The 17,928-nt window shown below is 42.1% G+C and overlaps 2 protein-coding genes across 2 annotated transcripts; both read left to right on the plus strand.

Annotated features, from left to right (window-relative positions):
• Positions 1 to 614: 614 nt before the first annotated feature.
• Positions 615 to 3,958, plus strand: LOC118936421 (structural maintenance of chromosomes protein 5-like). Its single transcript, XM_036967850.1, has 7 exons — positions 615 to 1,738; positions 1,998 to 2,162; positions 2,248 to 2,353; positions 2,472 to 2,594; positions 2,696 to 2,824; positions 2,922 to 3,015; positions 3,219 to 3,958. Exons 2-6 carry the CDS (start codon positions 2,008 to 2,010, stop codon positions 2,949 to 2,951), a joined length of 543 nt encoding a protein of 180 aa, XP_036823745.1. The 5' UTR covers positions 615 to 1,738; positions 1,998 to 2,007; the 3' UTR covers positions 2,952 to 3,015; positions 3,219 to 3,958.
• On the plus strand, positions 3,032 to 17,075 carry LOC110509767 (AN1-type zinc finger protein 5). Its single transcript, XM_021590859.2, has 7 exons — positions 3,032 to 3,381; positions 6,560 to 6,750; positions 14,160 to 14,335; positions 14,468 to 14,579; positions 14,746 to 14,846; positions 14,991 to 15,119; positions 15,276 to 17,075. Exons 1-7 carry the CDS (start codon positions 3,286 to 3,288, stop codon positions 15,422 to 15,424), a joined length of 954 nt encoding a protein of 317 aa, XP_021446534.1. The 5' UTR covers positions 3,032 to 3,285; the 3' UTR covers positions 15,425 to 17,075.
• Positions 17,076 to 17,928: the final 853 nt, after the last annotated feature.

Here is a 17,928-nt window from a genome sequence, read left to right on the forward strand (position 1 = left end):
GGTAAGCTTTGTTACTTTGGTCCCAGCTCTCTGCAGGTCATTCACTAGGTCCCCCCGTGTGGTTCTGGGATTTTTGCTCACCGTTCTTGTGATCATTTTGACCCCATGGGGTGAGATCTTGCGTGGAGCCCCAGATCGAGGGAGATTATCAGTGGTCTTGTATGTCTTCCATTTCCTAATAATTGCTCCCACAGTTGATTTCTTCAAACCAAGCTGCTTACCTATTGCAGATTCAGTCTTCCCAGCCTGGTGCAGGTTTACAATTTTGTTTCTGGTGTCCTTTGACAGCTCTTTGGTCTTGGCCATTGTGGAGTTTGGAGTGTGATTGTTTGAGGTTGTGGACAGGTGTCTTTTATACTGATAACAAGTTCAAACAGGTGCCATTAATACAGGTAACGAGTGGAGGACAGAGGAGCCTCTTAAAGAAGAAGTTACAGGTCTGTGAGAGCCAGAAATCTTGCTTGTTTGTAGGTGACCAAATACTTATTTTCCACCATAATTTGCAAATAAATAAATTAAAAATCCTACAATGTGATTTTCAGGATTTTTTTCTTCTAATTTTGTCTGTCATAGTTGAAGTCTACCTATGATGAAAATTACAGGCCTCTCATATTTTTAAGTGGGAGAACTTGCACAATTGCTGGCTGACTAAATACTTCTTTGCCCCACTGTATGCTCATGGTTCTCCCTGCTCCATTCTTTCTCCCTCGTGTTGGCCTGCCTGCTTTTTCTCTTCACTAATGATGCAAGTGTGTGTGTTCATTCTTTGGTCTGTTGCGTGTAGAATATCCTAGCCTTTTCATGACACCGATGTTGCCGGGATACAGAGGTATCTTCAGGCCAGTCTAACGAGCATGGGGTAGCCTACTCTTCGTTACTGAGTGGGTGGGGTGCTTTTGTCTCATATGAAATTACATTAGGCTATTGGCATGTTTGTCTGTTAGGGTAGGCTTTTTAAATATCGGCACAAAACCTCTAGACATATGAACCGGCATTTTACTTGTCTGTAAATGAATGCCACGAAGCGGGACTAACATTCATCACTAGGCAACCAGAACTGTCCATCAAATAATCTCAAACTGCCTGCGCGCAGACATTTAAAAACTGTGACATACAAAGACATTTAGTAGAAAAAAACACATCTAGCTCCCCTACCATTAAAAAAACACAGCAGCACATCAATCCCCAATGTTTGTTGTCAGGGAAACAATACAGAACATTCTATGCCCGAGCAGAATTCTGAGAAGTTAGACGCTAATGATTTTTGAATGCAGCTTTTTTTATGTATTTTTGTCTGAAAAGTTATCAATTGTTGCTATTGACAAGTTACTGTAGCTGCGTCCTATGTCTGGTAGATATAATATAGCCCTAGCAGTCATGCATGCATAATAGGGAAATTATTCTGCATTGTTAATTGACGTGGAATTGTATGATTTATTTATTTTTAATTTTTTGGGGGGTTATCGTTTTAACGGAAAACCGATTTTAATAAAATAAAAAAATGTTGGTCAGTTTGTCACATCCCTACTTTCACCTCAATCATTCGACCATATATGTTTGTCAGGTGATTGAGGAGCCTTATCTGAAGGTGCTCTACACGGCTGAGGAGAAGTACTCCCTGAAGAAGTCCTTCTACTCATGCAAGACCAGCACCAGTAACTCTGCTGTGCGGCCCTCCCAGTACCTCACCATGGCCGTGGACGCCGAGGACAAACGCCATCTGGAGGAGCAGATCAGTGTGAGGCCAGGAAAAATATGAATTTGAAATAACACATGCTGTAAACTGTCCATTAGCAGTCCGTATACTTTTGTCATTTCTCATAGGAAAGGAACTTTCTTAAGATTGACTTGACACCTGCCATAGTAATACATTTATATCATAGACACACTGATGCTAGTTGGCATAGATAACTTGCAGTAATGTAGTAATAACCAGATGCTTAGCATAGCATTACACCTTGAAAGTGAAGTGTAACCTTTGGCCATGCTCTTCTCAGCTGCCTGGGCATGCAGGCCATCGATGCACAGATGATAGCCATGCAGGAACGTGCTGCCAAACAGGATCGCCGTGACAATGAGCTGCGGGCCCAGAAGAAGGCGCTCTCTGAGCTGAAGGGCAAAAAGAGACAGCTGGAACAGAATATCAGCACCAAGCAGGACAGGTGGGTGGCAGACACACACAGTGTAAACGTTTAGACAATCAGCTTCGTATTTGTTCTCACATACCATTTACTCTTCTGTGTGTAGTCTTTGGCAGATGGCGCAGGGGGCTGAGGAAGAGACTAAGGCCCAGATCTCTCCAGTCAACTCCCAGAAGGTGTCCATTGTGGCTGAGTTCATGGCCCACATGAAGGTACTGTCACTGGTTAATACTGAAGGCTCTATATACACAGATTCTATGTTACATGAGATTTGTATACTAAAACCCTTTATTTTTATTCAACTCTCTCCTTCTCTTTTCCCTTCTCCAGCTGAGGGCTAGGTTGAGTATGGAGAAGGTGTGCATGGCTCTAGAGACCGTGGGCATGACAGCAGAGAAGACCAAGCTGGAGACTGACTGCAAGGAGGGCTCGGCTGAGCTCAGGGTCCTAGAGGTCACACGCGCGCACACACACTAAACTATTACACAACACAATATTTAATGTATGATTTGCTGAGTGCTAACTGTGTGTGTTTCCTCTTCTCCCCCTCGCAGCAAGCGTGTGCCATGCTGGAGCAGCGTAAGTCCTGTCTATTGGAGAAATGTAAGGGCATGCTGAGGAGGGCCAGGGTGATCTTTAACATGGATCCTGGGAAGAGTGTTGTACCCCCAGACCTACACACGGTCAGTACAGTAACATTGGCACATTCCATTCATTCTACCAGGTTAAATTCATTCCTCTATTCATTAATTTGTGTATTTCTTCATGTGTGTTGTGTAGGCCTTCAGTCAGCTGCCCAACACTGGATGAGATTGATGCCATGTTGAATGAGGAGAGGTCCAGGGCAAAGTGCTTCACTGGCCTCCGTGAAAATGTAAGTTGGAAGGCTCCTCAAAGCATGCAGTGTGCTCGTGCGTCAGGCATACCACACACCCCCGCAGGGGGGTAAAACCGCAAAAATGTTCTCAGCCTCATGGAAAATGTGTAAAATATCATGAGATTAGCTATAAAACTGCACTTTTTCCTCTTTGCCCCATGGCAATGTGTGGAATTGTAGGAAGTATTATTTTTTTGCAGTATGCCCCACTGGTGTCTGAGATCATAGATTCTACCTCACTATTTAACCCCCCCCCCTCGATGGTGGATGAGTACAACAGAAGAGAGCAGGAGATCAAGAACCTGGAGAAAGAGCTGGATGACGAGCAATGCCCTTGACACCTACAGACAGACCATATCAGAGGTACTTCAGTGTTTGGATTGGTCAGATTTACTAGGCTTTTGCAACTGTGCAAGATTTACCTGTTTTTTTTGTTGTTGTGAGGATTACAAAAACAAATCTTAAATGTGAAATTGCCTTTAAATAGTTCCATACCTGATTTGAACCTGCGTATCTTTTTCCTTCATATGTTTTGTTATTTCAATGCGTCATAAAGCAGGTGCAAAATTGGTCTCTGAAAATACACAATCTAGAAAATCTGTGTGTGCTAGTGTACTTGCCTCAAAGTGCATGTTCAAGTGTGTTGTCTTACAGAGAGTAATGTTTCTTTCCTGAGGCCTTCGCCCTCTCTGTTGACATGCTAAGGAGTGCTGGCTGAACCCTCTTAAGCAACTGGTAGAGCAGATTACCAGTTAACGCTCTCTGCCATCTCGTGCCCTAATTTGGGGTTTGACAGAAAAAAAGTATGCACAGTTTATTTTGGCATTGCTCCCCTTACACATTTGCTCAACTTATTTGTTTGTTTTATATAGTCTCGTCAAATTAATAAATATTTTGTATATACTGTTCGAAACACTGTTCAAATAAATTTTTTCTTTCAGATTTGTAGGACTAAGAAAAGTTAATTGTCAATTGTTTAGATGCAAGTGGGGAAGGGGATACCTAGTCAGTTGCACAACTATGCATTAAACCGAAAAGTGTATAACACACTTAACACAACCCCCCCCCCCCCCCCCCCCTAAATCAGAGTGGTGCGGAGGGCTGCCTTAATTGACGTCATCGGCGCTCGGGGAGCAGCTGTTGCCTCGCTCAAGGACAGAACAGCGTATTTTTCCACCTTGCTGGCTTGGGGATTTGAACAAGCAATCTTTCGGTTATTGTCCCAAAGCTGTAACTGCTAAACTATCTGCTGCACAAGCGCTGTTCAATTTTGGGTCAAACAAATTAATAATGGAATATTTTTATATTTCAGTGACATCTAGCAATTCAGCGTGGCAAAAGACACATTTTATGAATTATTTTTAATACATGTTAGCTAATGGTTTTTGCTGAGTGCTTAGGACATCAGACACTGAAATCACCAAGCTTTTCCCTCACCCCCTCCCATTTGTATCAATGGTCTCTTGATCAACTTGGATACCTTTTGTCTATAAACCAGAGTGAAAATGTCATCATTTTGTTGCGCTCATCACCTCTGATCACATTATAGTGCAAAAGAGCTGGAAAAAGCCTTTTATGGGGGGGGGGGGGGGGGGTCATGTGAGTGTTTGTTCACAAAAGTTTTATTTTTTGGGGGGGGCCTGTGGGATTATTTTAAGATGCTCTTTGAAGAGGTAGGGTTTCAGATGTTTTCCCGGAGGTGGGCAGGGACTGCTGTCCTAGCTTCAGGGGCAAGCTAGTTCCATCATTGGGGTGCCAGGATAAGAAGTGATAGAGCTGAGCGGGAGCCAGGTGTGGGAGGGCCAAGAGATCAGAGGTGGGAGAACGGCGTGCTCGGGTTGGGGTGTAAGGGCTTGAGCATAGCCTGAAGGTAGGGAGGGGCAGTTCCTCTTGCTTCTCCGTAGGCAAGTACCATGGTCTTGTAGTGGATGTGAACGTTGACTGGAAGCCAGTAGAATGGACGGAAGAGCGGGGTGACATGGGAGAACTTAAGGTTGAACACCAGGCGTGCTGCAGCATTCTGGATAAGTTGCAGGGCTTTGATGGCACAAGCAGGGAGCCCAGCCAGCAGCGAGTTGCAGTAGTCCAGACGGGAGATGACAAGTGCCTGGATTAGGACCTGTGCGAGTTAGGGTCATACTCTATGGATGTTGTAGAGCATGACCCTGCAGGAGCCACTGCTTTGATCTTTGCAGAGAATGACAAGGTGTTGTCCAAGGTCACGTCAAGGTTCTTTGCATTTTTTTTTATTGTTCAATTAGCTGGCCGCTCAACTATCTGAACTTATGGTCAAATTGCCTGCCGGGGGGCCCCCATTGATTCTGTTAGTCTGTCTCACTCATATATATTAAAAACATTTATCTCCACCCTATGGCAAACTATGTAGAATGGCAGCAAACTTGCTTTAAAACTGTAACATTGTCTCCACCCCATGGCAAAATGTGTAGATTGCAAAACATTTATTTATTTATTTGCTGTCAAGAGTGGGGCCACATGTTTTGCTTGCAATGTTGGGAGTATGGCTCTGGGTACGCAGACACCCGTGCGCAATTGCAGCCCCTCGTGACGAGTTCAGATTTGTTTGTGGCCCCCACCCCCATCAAAGTTGCCATCCCTGATGTGAGGATATGACAGAGCCTGAGTGACTTGGTGTATTGACAGAGGGAGGGGGCCTAGAACCGAGCCCTCGGGGACACCAGTAGTGCGAGTACTTGATGGAGACACAGATCCTCTCCACATCACCAGGTAGGATGCAGTCCAAGAGTTAGCGGAACCTGAGACACCCAGTCCTAAAAGGGTGGAGAATCTGATGGTTCACAGTAGAGGATAGATCTAGCAGGATGAGAACAGAGGAGAGTGTCCGTTTTGGCAGTGTGGAGAGCCTCTGTGACACACTAATTTACCAGTCAAAATGTGTAGATTTGCAGGAAATTTGCTTAACTTACCTCCACCTGTGGCAGAATGGGTAGAATTACAGGAAATGAGCTGTAATACTGCAAAAATTATCTCGCTTAGGTCCTCAAAGGCTAGGGCCCTGATAACCCTCATATTTTATATTGTCTTGTTCTGTGCATTCTTTTGTGTTCTCATATTGTTCCACGTGTAGTTTCAAAAGATTGTTTCAATGCCATTACCGAAATTAAACTCTACCCAATATTATTTTCTTTATTAGAATCAGTGCTAACATTAGTATGATATTGTGTAACGCAAACAAGGTATTACTCAAGTTCGACATTATTTACTTACCTAATATACAGTCATTGTTTACTCCGTTGTTTTGTTGTTACACCGTGTCCAAGCCACGATTGATGTAAAAACGATGACGAATGATTACAGATGCTTTTTGGGGGCGTTGACTGCTCAAATTCACTGATTTCCAAAACATCCACTGACTGTCTTCACAATGGTTACATTGTAGCTAACACTTGTTCTGTATGTGTTAAACTATTAGCGACCACCAAAAGGGGTGCATGCCCCTACTTTCCTCTCCTCCAACCATCGGGTCGCTATCTTCCATGACGTGTATTGCCACTCCTCCTAGGCAACAAACGCAAAACCGGTGGACAACAGTAGCGAGGCTAACCAGCTGGAGGGATTCAACTCCGACGGAGTCCTTAGTATTGCAGAAAGGGGGAACGGAGAGTCTGCCAGGGCTTTTCTAACACCGAACGACCCACGGAGCAAGAACCCGCTTATTCAATTAAGCTACTATAAAACTACACCGATAATAAGGTAAGTGAAATTACTTTAAAAAATATTTGCCAGCCTATGTTAGTTACTGTCATTTAACTGACTAACAGTTGTTTACTGTGAGTGTGAAAGGATATCGAAAATGTATTAGCTAGCTAACGTTACAACCAGCTAGTTTTTACTTTTACTAGTTAATGTAAAATGTCTTAACTATACAGGTCTAAGCAATTGTTATCCAGTTTAATGTATGGTGAATTATTAAGGGCAAACTGCTGGCTACCTAACGTCGTTAGCTAGATAACTTACTATTTTTGTTCACGAAGTGAAAATGGCTAGTTAGCGTCCCGTATATCTAGTTTTTTTCCACGGGGGGGTCAGAACAGTTTCACCGCGGAAAACAACCGTTAGGGAACATTGGAGTTACTGTAACCACGACAGAACCGGCTAACTAACATTACTACCTGAACCGGCAACCATCGGAGTTCGATCAGCGTGGTCGATGATGATTGACGAGAGGGATGTGCGGATCATCTCGAGGCAACCTCGAATATCTTACATGGTTAACGTAGCTTGCAAACAAGGTCTGTCGAAATGGGCATCCATTTTTATTTAACCTACGTTAGATGTAGGTAACTAGTTATTGGTGTACCGAAAGTATTTGTTCATCTTGAACTGCCAAAACAGGAAGAGTGGCAGGAACAAAGACATGACAAAGTGCTAACGTTAGCTAGCTAGTAAGATATAGTGGTGATTTGCGAAGAACCACATTTCGCTAGCTAACGTTGGATATATTGTTGAATCATATATTATTGATCATTGAGTAGTTAGCTACTGCAATATGATCATGTCATGTATAGGTAGGAAGCAACGCCGTAGCTTTATTGCTATATCTAGTACAGTACGTTAGCTACCTAACGTTTGCCATTCCGACATCTAGCTAACGTTAGCTAGCATGACTCAGTGGATTTACAGAGCAGTCGAGGCCTCCACTGGCTGCAATGTCTGAATCGTTGGCCTGAGCTTTCGTTCCAGCTTGTTCGCCAGTCTGCTTGGGTGGATTTATTATGTATTATAGTTTTATTGTCTATATAACGTTGTCAGTTGGATAACGTTATTTCGATATAAAGTAAACTTGTCCTTGGACCCTAACGTGGGGGGATGGTGGTCGTGGCAGTAGGCAGGCAGCACATATTCCTTCATGTTGATTTTCATGTAATATATTATTTATAGCTAAACATCATGACTGTTGGTTTAACAGTTAGCTAGCAACACACATTTCCTATTAATGCAAGACATATGCATGTGGCTTTGCAACTTGTAGGTATGTAGCTAACCAACTCCACGATTTACAATGGAGTTGAGCGACATTCTATCAAACGACTGATTTTCAGCGCACAGAATAACACCCAATTATTCCGTGTTCATGACGCCGATGAGCTTCAGGTCTGGAGTTGGATGACCGTTCAAAAGTTTTTCCCCAGTTGTTTTGAACGCGGCATTATACAGTATGTGTGTTATTTTTGTTACGTCGGATCTCCAGTCCGCCCACACTATTGTATAGTTGAGTTTAATCGGCTGGTAATGTAGCTAAAGATTGTAATCTATTGCTCAGTCAAACTTTAAGCGCCCTACATTCGTTCCTGTATAAATAAACAACCAATCTTGCTGTGCCAGCCGGCTTTTTGTGATGTAACCAAACCTTAGTGGGGCTTCCAGGGTTGCCTAAAAATAGTCAGCCGAGCTGTTAGCTAGCGAGGTTGTTTGAGATCAGTGTGTCAACCTTGCTTGTAACAGGCGAAAGTGAATACCCCTGTCCATTTGAGTCAGTGTGGTGGGAGTTAGAGGACTCTAGATGGATAAAACCTGTTTTGGCATTGCCATTGAGGGCTTCCACACAATTTTAAAGTAGCCAACTGGGTGGGCCTTCCTATGGGTGAGGAGGGATTACAGGAGTGCAGTCAAGGAATTATACTTGTGAGCAAACATTCCATTACTATAGGTGGCAGTCAATTGCCAACCTTTGCTGGCAGTGTGCATCCTTTCAGTTTGTTTGCCAACTAAGAAGTAGTAGAAAGAAAATTGACTTCTTCAATCTGGAGATGGCCTCAATGTCACTGCCTGTGTGCTCAGATGCCACAATGGGACATGTACTCACACCCCTTGACTTTTTCCACATTTTGTGGTTACAGCCTGAATTTAAAATGTCACACACTACCCCATAATATAAAAGTGGATTTATTTTTTATAGATGCTTGAATGAAAAGCTGACACTTTGAGTAAGCATTCAACCTCTTGTATTGCCAGCCTAAATAAGTTGTTTGCTTAAGTCACAAGTTGCATGTACTGACTCTGTGCAATAACTGTTTAATATGATTTATAAATGACTACCACATCTGTACCCCACACATACAATTATCTGTAAGGTACCTCAGTTGACCAGTGAATTTCAGATTCAACCACAATAACCAAGGGAGGTTTTCCAATGGCTTGCAAAACGTGAAGTTTTTTTTTTTGTCTTGAATATGAAGCGAGTACCATTCATAGTATTTTCAAGCATGGTGGAGGCTGCATCATGTTATGGCTATGCTTGTCATCAGCATGGACAACAGCAGGACAATAACCTAAAACACAAGGCAAATATACACAGGAGTTGCTTACCAAGATGATATTGAACGTTCCTGAATGGCCTAGTTAGTGTTGAAAATATATGCGAACACTTAAAAATGGTAGTCTGGCAGGGCATAAAATGAACACCTGCCAAATGAGAGTAGATTTAGGTATTGGAAACTACGGATGCTTATTTTACCAGCCACATTGGCGGGTGGTCAATTTGCAGAGCTCTAATGCGAGCATTACATGTGCGAATAGAGAGTTGAGTATGAGTAAGTGGGAGTTGCGATTTCTATTAGAAAAATGCTGCAGTGGCTGTTTTCAAAGTACAGTTCGTCAGCGTGTTTTAGAACACGTTGAAGAAGTAGGAGTCACCCTTTGACTGGTACTGTATTTTGATGGGGTTACAGAGATGACAAGCGGGCGCTTTAGAGTTGTTTGATCAGTCTGGTGAGGTACAACACAAACTACAGCTTAGTAATCACAATGACTAATTCATTGAGGAACGTATGTGTTTAATCAGGCTGTGTTTGTGAGCGCTGGACTGAAAAGACAGACATTTATGAGCTGTTGAAAGATCTGTCACAGAAAAGGTGATATGCCTCATTTAAATGTTCAGAGAACTTGTGTAACAGCATTATTGTAAGAGGGCGAGCGCAAATAATTGCTTAAACCAAAGTATTCTAAAGAGCTACCATGTGTAATGTTAACAGACACCCATCATCTTAGTGTTGGTTTGATGCCAATGACAGATTGTGCCCATTACCGATACCAATTAAGATATTTAAAAACCTGTCATGGAATTTGTTGATGCATAGTTTCAATGGGGCCCACCCTGCAACACTTTTAATTGGTGTAGGTAATACTTTATTTTTGTACTATATTTTCGTTGAACGTGTAGACGAGTAACACCACTATTACACCAACTGTTTGAATCAACTTCGTTTCTACGTCATTCTACCACAACAAAAATCTATGATGGGAAAAATTTTGGAAAGGAATTTTATCGTAATTTCACTTCAATCAAAACTAAACGTAGAACTGACATCTGTTTCCAGTAGGTAACAACTGTTTTTTTTTTTTTTTGAGTCTGCTGCTTCAACTGATAGCGAAGAGACGCCATTCGTCACATCCAGGGTTGCCAGTTCAAGCAAATGTTTTTGTCCAATGACCAATCAAAACCTGCCCAAATGACCTGAGAACTAAGCCTATTTTATTTATTTTTACAGCAAGGGAGGAGTTGCCATATCTATACAATGAGCAATTTTTTTCATGCCGTTATCAAGGTAATTAATAAGGAATATTAACTTTTAAAGAAATTAGAAGCAAAATTCAGGGTTCCTCAAAATAGTTATTGCAAGCTGTGACATGACGTAATAAAGGAATTTGAATGTGACAAGCAAAGAATTTGCCCTTATTAAACTTGCCAGATCATTTTCCATTAATGGATGTCGATTTACTAACTCTCTTGATTGTTGTGATTAATCAATAAGGCACAAGGAGGTATGGTATATTGCCAATATACCTCGGTTAACCTTTTGCGACTAGCAATCCCGGATCCGGGAGCGTAATCAAAGCCTCAAACAAATTAGCATAACGCAGTGGACATAAATACCCCCTAAACTTTTTCTATTCATGAAAATCGCAGATGAAATGAAATAAACATATTCAAACACAAGCGTAGCCTTTTGTTAATCACACTGTCATCTCAGATTTTCAAAATATGTGTTACAGCCAACGCTAGACTAGCATTTGTGTAAGTTTATCATGGCATAATGCTATGCTAGGCTCTGCTGGCAGCAGGCAACATTTTCACAAATAAGACAAGCAACCAAATTAAATATTTTACCGTTGAAGAACTTCGGATGTTTTCACTCAGGACACTCCCAGTTAGATAGCAAATGTTCATTTTTTCAAAAAATATTGTTTTTGTAGGCGAAATAGCTCCCGTTTGTTCATCATGCTTGGCTGAGAAATCGACCGGAAAATGCTACCGCTACAACGCCAAACTTTTTTCCCAAATTAGCTCCATATCGACAGAAACACGGCAAACATTGTTTAGGATCAATCCTCAAGGTGTTTTTAACATATATATCCATCGAGGCAATTGGTTTCTCATAAGAAGCGATTGGAAAAATGGCTACCTTTTCTGCCGGAGACACCATGTGATCTGATCACTTGCTAAATATGGTCCCTTACGGCTATTCTTCAACGGAAATGCGTAAAAAGACGTCACAATGCTGTAGACACCTTGGGGAATACGTAGAAAACGTAAGCTCATTCGTAGCTCATTCACAGCCATATAAGGAGTCATTGGCATGAGGTGGTTTTTAAAAATGTCACTTCCTGGTTGGATTTTTCTGGTTTCGCCTGTAACATCAGTTCTGTTGCACTCACAGACTATCTTTGCAGTTTTGGAAACGTCAGAGTGTTTTCTATCCAAAGCTGTCAATTATATGCATAGTCAAGCATCTTTTTGTGACAAAATATCTTGTTTAAAACGGGAACGCAAGAAGTTTTTAAGGACTGTTCTTAAGCGCAACGCTGAGTGCCTGGATACAGCCATTTAGCTTTGTTATACTGGCCATATACCACAAACCCCCAGGGTGCCTTATTGCTATTATGAACTGGTTACCAACAGTAATAAGTGCTGTTTTGATATACCTGTGGTATATGGTCTGATATGCCACTGTTTTCAGCCAATCTGCATTCAGGGCTCAAACCAGGTTTATATTTGTATATAAATCCCCTTTGAGCATGTGCATAACTATAGATAAATCTGTCAGGAGTTTGAGATATGAAAGTTGGCCAGAGGATCTCAATCTCTGAGCAAGAAACATTTGGATGAACAAACTTTTAGGCTATTTTCTGGCAATTGTTCTCTTATGCGCTAGGTGTTAAGACTAAACTGTTATAAATGGCTCCATTTGCGAGATTTACTTGTTATTTCAATAGGTGTAGGACACAGACTAAAATCTGGGTTTATGATTCTAATTAAATGCCATAGTTTGCTTAGATAAAGTCAGGTAGCCTATAGGCCCACATCTCATTTCAGTCTACAGTAGCCTAGACTAGATGTAAAACTGAACGATTTAGCAGCTTACTTAGTTAAAATGAACTGACTAACTCAATATGCTTGTCAACAGCCAAGGTTCTGTAGCCTAGTCTGACTACTGTTACCATCAACCTAATGCGTTCATAAGATCACCAGGCTACAATGACAATAAACTGAATTTATAGACCAATTTATTAAATTGTTTTGCCAGCTCCAGGTAGGCTATACAGGTGGCAGAAATTGATTTGACTCCAGTGGTATTGTAATTTCAACAGCGTATACGTTAATGGGCTACCTGATGGCTAACAGAGACAAATATGTAATTATCCACATTTAGGACCCCCCCCCCCCCCCCCAAATAAAAAGAAAGAACCACGCGAGGGAGTTCCACAACTTCCATTTCAGATTTCCACTCGGCAACCTCCAAGAATTGAGCATGCATAAATCACTGCGCTTGACAGCAGTCAACATTAGAATGCATTTTAAACCTCCTCTGAGTGGATTTATGTCATGTGCCCAAAATCATTTTCCAGTGCTTTGTCTCCATTATTTCTTGATGTGCATCAGTTCTAGAGTTTTTATGTTTTCTGTAAAAAGGGTTGGAAATAGGTGTCTCCGTAATGACAATCTAAATAGCCTACCCACAACTGGTAAAAAGATGTCAGTGTGTGTGTGCTGCTGCTCTCCTCCTCTCGCTCACGTGATTCGGCCAATAACTGTAGTGGTCTTTCAACCCACATGCACCCCTCTGGTCCTCCCCACCACTCACTCAGGAACTACCTGACAGTCTGGAGCAGGTCACAGTGAAATGTATATATTTTAAGAGAAATGCCACGGTCGCTGCGGTGCAACTTAGAAATAGCCCAAAAACCTACAACCCATGACCAATAGATTTTTGTCCACAACATCCTATTCAAAGGAGCCCGATTTGGCAGGAATACCGCGAACATGGCCACACACACACACACACACACCTGTGGCTTTACGCACCAGGTAGCCTAGTGGTTAGAGCATTGGACCAGAAAACCAAACCTTTGATTTTTTCGTGTCAAAGAATTCCTTCACAGCCCTAATAATTATCAGTTGGGAGGCCGTTCAAGTAGATTTTTCCCAGTCGTATGTGGTAAACATAGATATTGTGTCCCATTATTGCGTCTGAACACACCAGCAGCACCGTTGAAAACATATCCATTTTGAAGTAAACAAACTGAAAGGGTGCATACTGTCATCATAGTGTGTTGTTTAAACTGGTATGAAGCCAATGATGCCGATTTACTGCCTCCTACACTTATTGAATGTTTGCGCACAAGTATAATTGTCTGATTCCTCCTGATGACCCACTCTGACCTTGATATACAGGGTGAGTGAGATCATTCAGGTTCAACTGTTGAAGTGGCAGTGCTTTTAGAATGGTGGCAAGCAGTTCAAGGCCACAGATGCCAGGACAGCCCAACGAGATTAAAATGCTGGAATATAATATTGCTTCTTTGTTAAGGGTTCATTTTCTTCTATTGGTACTGAATGTTGTCTGATGCGTTGCTGGACCAATACTGTAAACAGCTTTGTCTCACTAACAATTGATTATGTTTAGACATTTGGCAAATGATAGGCTAATAACTGTACTAGAATCATATTAGAAGGGGGTCGCCATATGTCGCCATATGTCATAAGCCCCCCCCATAAGAGAACCATTGTCTGCCTGTTTTTGACACATGAAATTCTGCCTGATTGTTTGTAGCCCACACGTCTCACTCTCTAATGAGCATGTCTGTTTAATTCTGTCCAGGGCAATTTACCCAGCAGAGATGGCACAGGAGACCAATCAGAGTCAAGCGCCCATGCTTTGTGCTACCGGCTGTGGTTTCTTTGGAAACCCCAGGACCAGTGGCATGTGCTCTGTCTGCTATAAGGACCACCTGACCAGACAGAACAATGGAGGAGTGAGCCCCCTGAGTGCAATGGGTAAGATCTGCCATTCCTCCATAAGCTGTTAATCGTTTTTGTTCATTTTTATCAGAGAAGTAGATGCCTTAGGACTCAGGTTTGCAGTCATGACCTTTTCTCCTAGTAAATCCAATAATTTGTATCATTTAGGTGGCAGTGTCTCCGGTAGCCCCACAATGGAGGCCTCTGCCATCCAGAGAATTGAGGCCACATTGAATAATGCTGCGGCGGCTGCTGCTGAAGCTGATGCGGAAGCTGCCAGGTGAGTGTCAGTTGCTACTTAGAAATTACCATGGAAACAATTCTTTAAGACCAATCCACACCAAATGACTGTCGCTTATTTGTTATCATTACATCTGAATGAGATGGCTAGTGTGAAGTGGACGATTTGGAGTAAAACTTTGTAGCTTCTCTTTCTCTCACTGTAGTGGGGCAGCAGCTGCTCTTCCTGTTACCCAACAGATGACCGAGATGAGCATTTCCTGTGAGGAGGAAGGAGCATCGCCTAAAGCAGAGCTTGCAGAACCTGGTGGGTGTCTGACTCATATGGGTGTTCAGAGCCTCATGGGGGGGGGGGCACACTTGTGAGTGGTTACACGCCTGTGATGGGAGGTGGTTGTGAATATTCTCGGGCTGTTTTGAGGTCTTATTTTGCGTTCCCCTATTTTTCCAGTGGTCACTCAGCCCATCGCCTCCGCTTCCCCTCCCAGTGCTGCCGGGAGTGACGAATCCAAATTACCTGAACCCGCCAAACCGAAGAAGAACAGGTGCTTCATGTGCCGCAAGAAGGTTGGCCTTACAGGTGAGGACACACATTCCATTACTGCTTATTCAGTCAGTTACACCTCAAGAAGGCTGTGGCATATGTGCTTCTATGATTTGAGTGTGATACACTGTACAAAGTTGGTATGAGCCAGGTCTATTAGTGTGACTCACTGTACCCTTTTTAATCTGCCAGGTTTTGACTGCCGCTGTGGGAACCTGTTCTGTGGACTCCACCGTTACTCAGACAAGCACAACTGCCCATACGACTACAAAGCAGAGGCCGCCGCCAAGATCCGCAAGGAGAACCCTGTGGTGGTGGCCGATAAGATCCAGAGAATATAAGACCTTTTCTCACTTTGACCTTTTCTCACTGAGTGATTGGGTTAAAAAAAGGACTCGTGCTGACCTGCGTTCTAAAGGACTAGTTTTTTAAATTACAGTTTGGGGGGTCCAGTTTCCTGCAATGCATGAACGATCACATTTTTTTATTTTGTTTTCTGTTGGTGTCTGTGCTTATGATTTAAAGAAAAATGAGAAAGATCAAATGTTTTTTTAGAATACTACAGACTAGAAATGTTGCTTTTCCGGTGATGCCTGGACCTGGCTTAATTCTCACTGTTTATGGGGGAGTCTGATTGTTGTGAAGTAGGCGAGCTGATGTGTTAACTACTTTTGTGACTGGCTATCTGTGTGTTTAGATTTTTCTGAGGATAGTGGGGGACACTAGCCTATGAGACTGTTACAGCCCCGACCGGATCACTCCCGCAGTGGCAGGTCACAGCTGGCTTATGTTGGGAATAGCTGTTTTTGCTCAACTTCTCATAACGTGTCATGGTGTCCTCCATGGAATCTGTTTTATATGTACTACCAGACATGTTTGTTTCTGTGCTGCATGGGGCCTCAGTTCAGGGGAGGTCCTCAAGCACATTTCCCTATTGTGAGATAAGATGTGAAGTAGTGACATAAAAAAAAGCTTGATTTATTAGTCAACTAAAGAACATATTGGAGGAGCTTATGAAGTTATCATCCAGTAGGCATGGTGAAAGCAACCAGACCCCTGACACTTGGACGATGGCTGGATGGATGTGTTCTATTCCAACCTTATTGGCTCTCATCAGAGATGCATCTGAATCTAACCGAATATCATTGTCATACAAGCCTGCTCCACTGGTTCATTCTTCTGGCAATGTGTGCTGCACTAAAAAAAACATTGCTTAGGTTTACTTGTATCTGTTAAAGATTATTTCCTAAAGAAGTATTTAGGTTCGATGCTGTGATGCTCATTTGCAGGGGATACTTGGCGCTGCCTCTGACCGGGTGGATGGGAAATTGGAGGAAGACTTCCTGCAATGAGATCAAGGTCAGGTCATTTGACCTCACTCATCCAGCCACTCGGGTCATGTGACAGTGTTGATGCCCATTCTGTGTTCTTTTTTTCTCCCTCCTCGTGTCCATGTTTTTATGAGGATATGGAGTGTTTTGCATGGGTTGTTGTATCAATGACAAAAAGCCTAAATGAACCAGATTGCTGAGGTTGGAAGGGTTAGGTCCACTAATCTTTTGATGAATGTTTCACTTCTGTTTTATTATTCTTTTTAATGTATGTGTGCTGATATGTTTGATATATTGTGGAGTGCGTGTCACATGCTATGTATTAAACACAAGTGTAGTGCAGTAGACTTGGATGGATGGTGGATGAGTATTGTGTATGTATGCAAGTAAGTGCTTGTGTTCCTCAGTAGTCAGAACTGGTCCAGTGGACTCACTCTGGATTTAGATTCTTTTAGTTTTTCTGTTTTATTTGGTCCTGCTGTTCACGCTGTAGGGCTGTGAGATTTCACTTTAATATCTGTTTTCATATTTTTAACCCTTTTTTAGTTATGCAAGTTTGTACAAACCATTATTTATGTACTGCGCATTTAATCTTGTTACACAACATTACTGCAAAATTGTATCATGTAAATAAAATGATGTACAGAGATATAGAATCATGTAACCTGTGGCCATTTTATTTACCGTTGATGCTATCAGCTAATTTAGTCTGTTTTCACGTTGAAGCTTTTAACATGTCGCAACAGTGAATGTGATGCATTTACCAATGTCTCTAAGACTCCAATATCTTTGCGAGTACCAGTACGTAATTGCAATGGCTTGCTACACGGCCCATGGTATTTTACTATGCAGAGGGGCAAAACCCGATAGTGTCATTTTCTCCCTCCTGCTATGACAACTGTGGAGGTGCTGCTTTTTTAAGTCTATTTGAATTTAAGGATCCCCATTTGCTGCTGCTTCTTATCAATACCTCTCACAAAGATAAGGAGTGATACTGTCAACCTCTCCAGCTTTGAGCTTGAGATATTGACATGCATGTTATTGATGTTGGCTCTCTGTGTACATCAGAGATGGTCGCTAGTCTTTGAGGTAGAGGTCAAGTCTCAAGTCCCTTTTGGCAATGGCTTTCTGCCTGGTGTGGGTTAGGTCTTGTAAACCTTGTAAATGATTTGAAGAGACTCCCTTGTTCATTAGTCCATACTTGTTTGAAAGGAAGCACATCAGGCGCTATTTAAATCAAAATACATTTCCTTTTAAAATGTAGACGGTTTACATTAATAAAAGTAATTGTACTGGATATGAAAAAAAGCAAACAACATTTTAAAGTGTATGGTATTTTGTGGAAGACATTGTCTATATTTCACTTCATTCTGTCACACAAACAGAAAAGCTGTAGGTGAGGGAAGATGTATGACAAGTATGAATCTAAACCAAAATGACTTGACAACTGTTCAATAACTGCACTACTAAAGTGTCCTATATATCAAACTTAATGACCTTTATCCCTAAAATAT

The sequence above is a fragment of the Oncorhynchus mykiss genome, chromosome Y (genome assembly GCF_013265735.2).
Source record: "Oncorhynchus mykiss isolate Arlee chromosome Y, USDA_OmykA_1.1, whole genome shotgun sequence".
Taxonomy (NCBI): domain Eukaryota; kingdom Metazoa; phylum Chordata; class Actinopteri; order Salmoniformes; family Salmonidae; genus Oncorhynchus; species Oncorhynchus mykiss.

What these genes read in the sequence shown, in the direction of transcription:
- LOC118936421 (XM_036967850.1), top strand. Translation starts at nt 2,008, where the DNA reads ATGCAGGCCATCGATGCACAGATGATAGCCATGCAGGAACGTGCTGCC. An exon ending in AGTTCATGGCCCACATGAAG is followed by an intron (nt 2,354 to 2,471) that starts GTACTGTCACTG and finishes TCCCTTCTCCAG; the next exon opens with CTGAGGGCTAGGTTGAGTAT. An exon ending in TACCCCCAGACCTACACACG is followed by an intron (nt 2,825 to 2,921) that starts GTCAGTACAGTA and finishes TGTGTTGTGTAG; the next exon opens with GCCTTCAGTCAGCTGCCCAA.
- LOC110509767 (XM_021590859.2), top strand. Translation starts at nt 3,286, where the DNA reads ATGAGTACAACAGAAGAGAGCAGGAGATCAAGAACCTGGAGAAAGAGC. An exon ending in ACAGACAGACCATATCAGAG is followed by an intron (nt 3,382 to 6,559) that starts GTACTTCAGTGT and finishes CACTCCTCCTAG; the next exon opens with GCAACAAACGCAAAACCGGT. An exon ending in GAGCCCCCTGAGTGCAATGG is followed by an intron (nt 14,336 to 14,467) that starts GTAAGATCTGCC and finishes TGTATCATTTAG; the next exon opens with GTGGCAGTGTCTCCGGTAGC.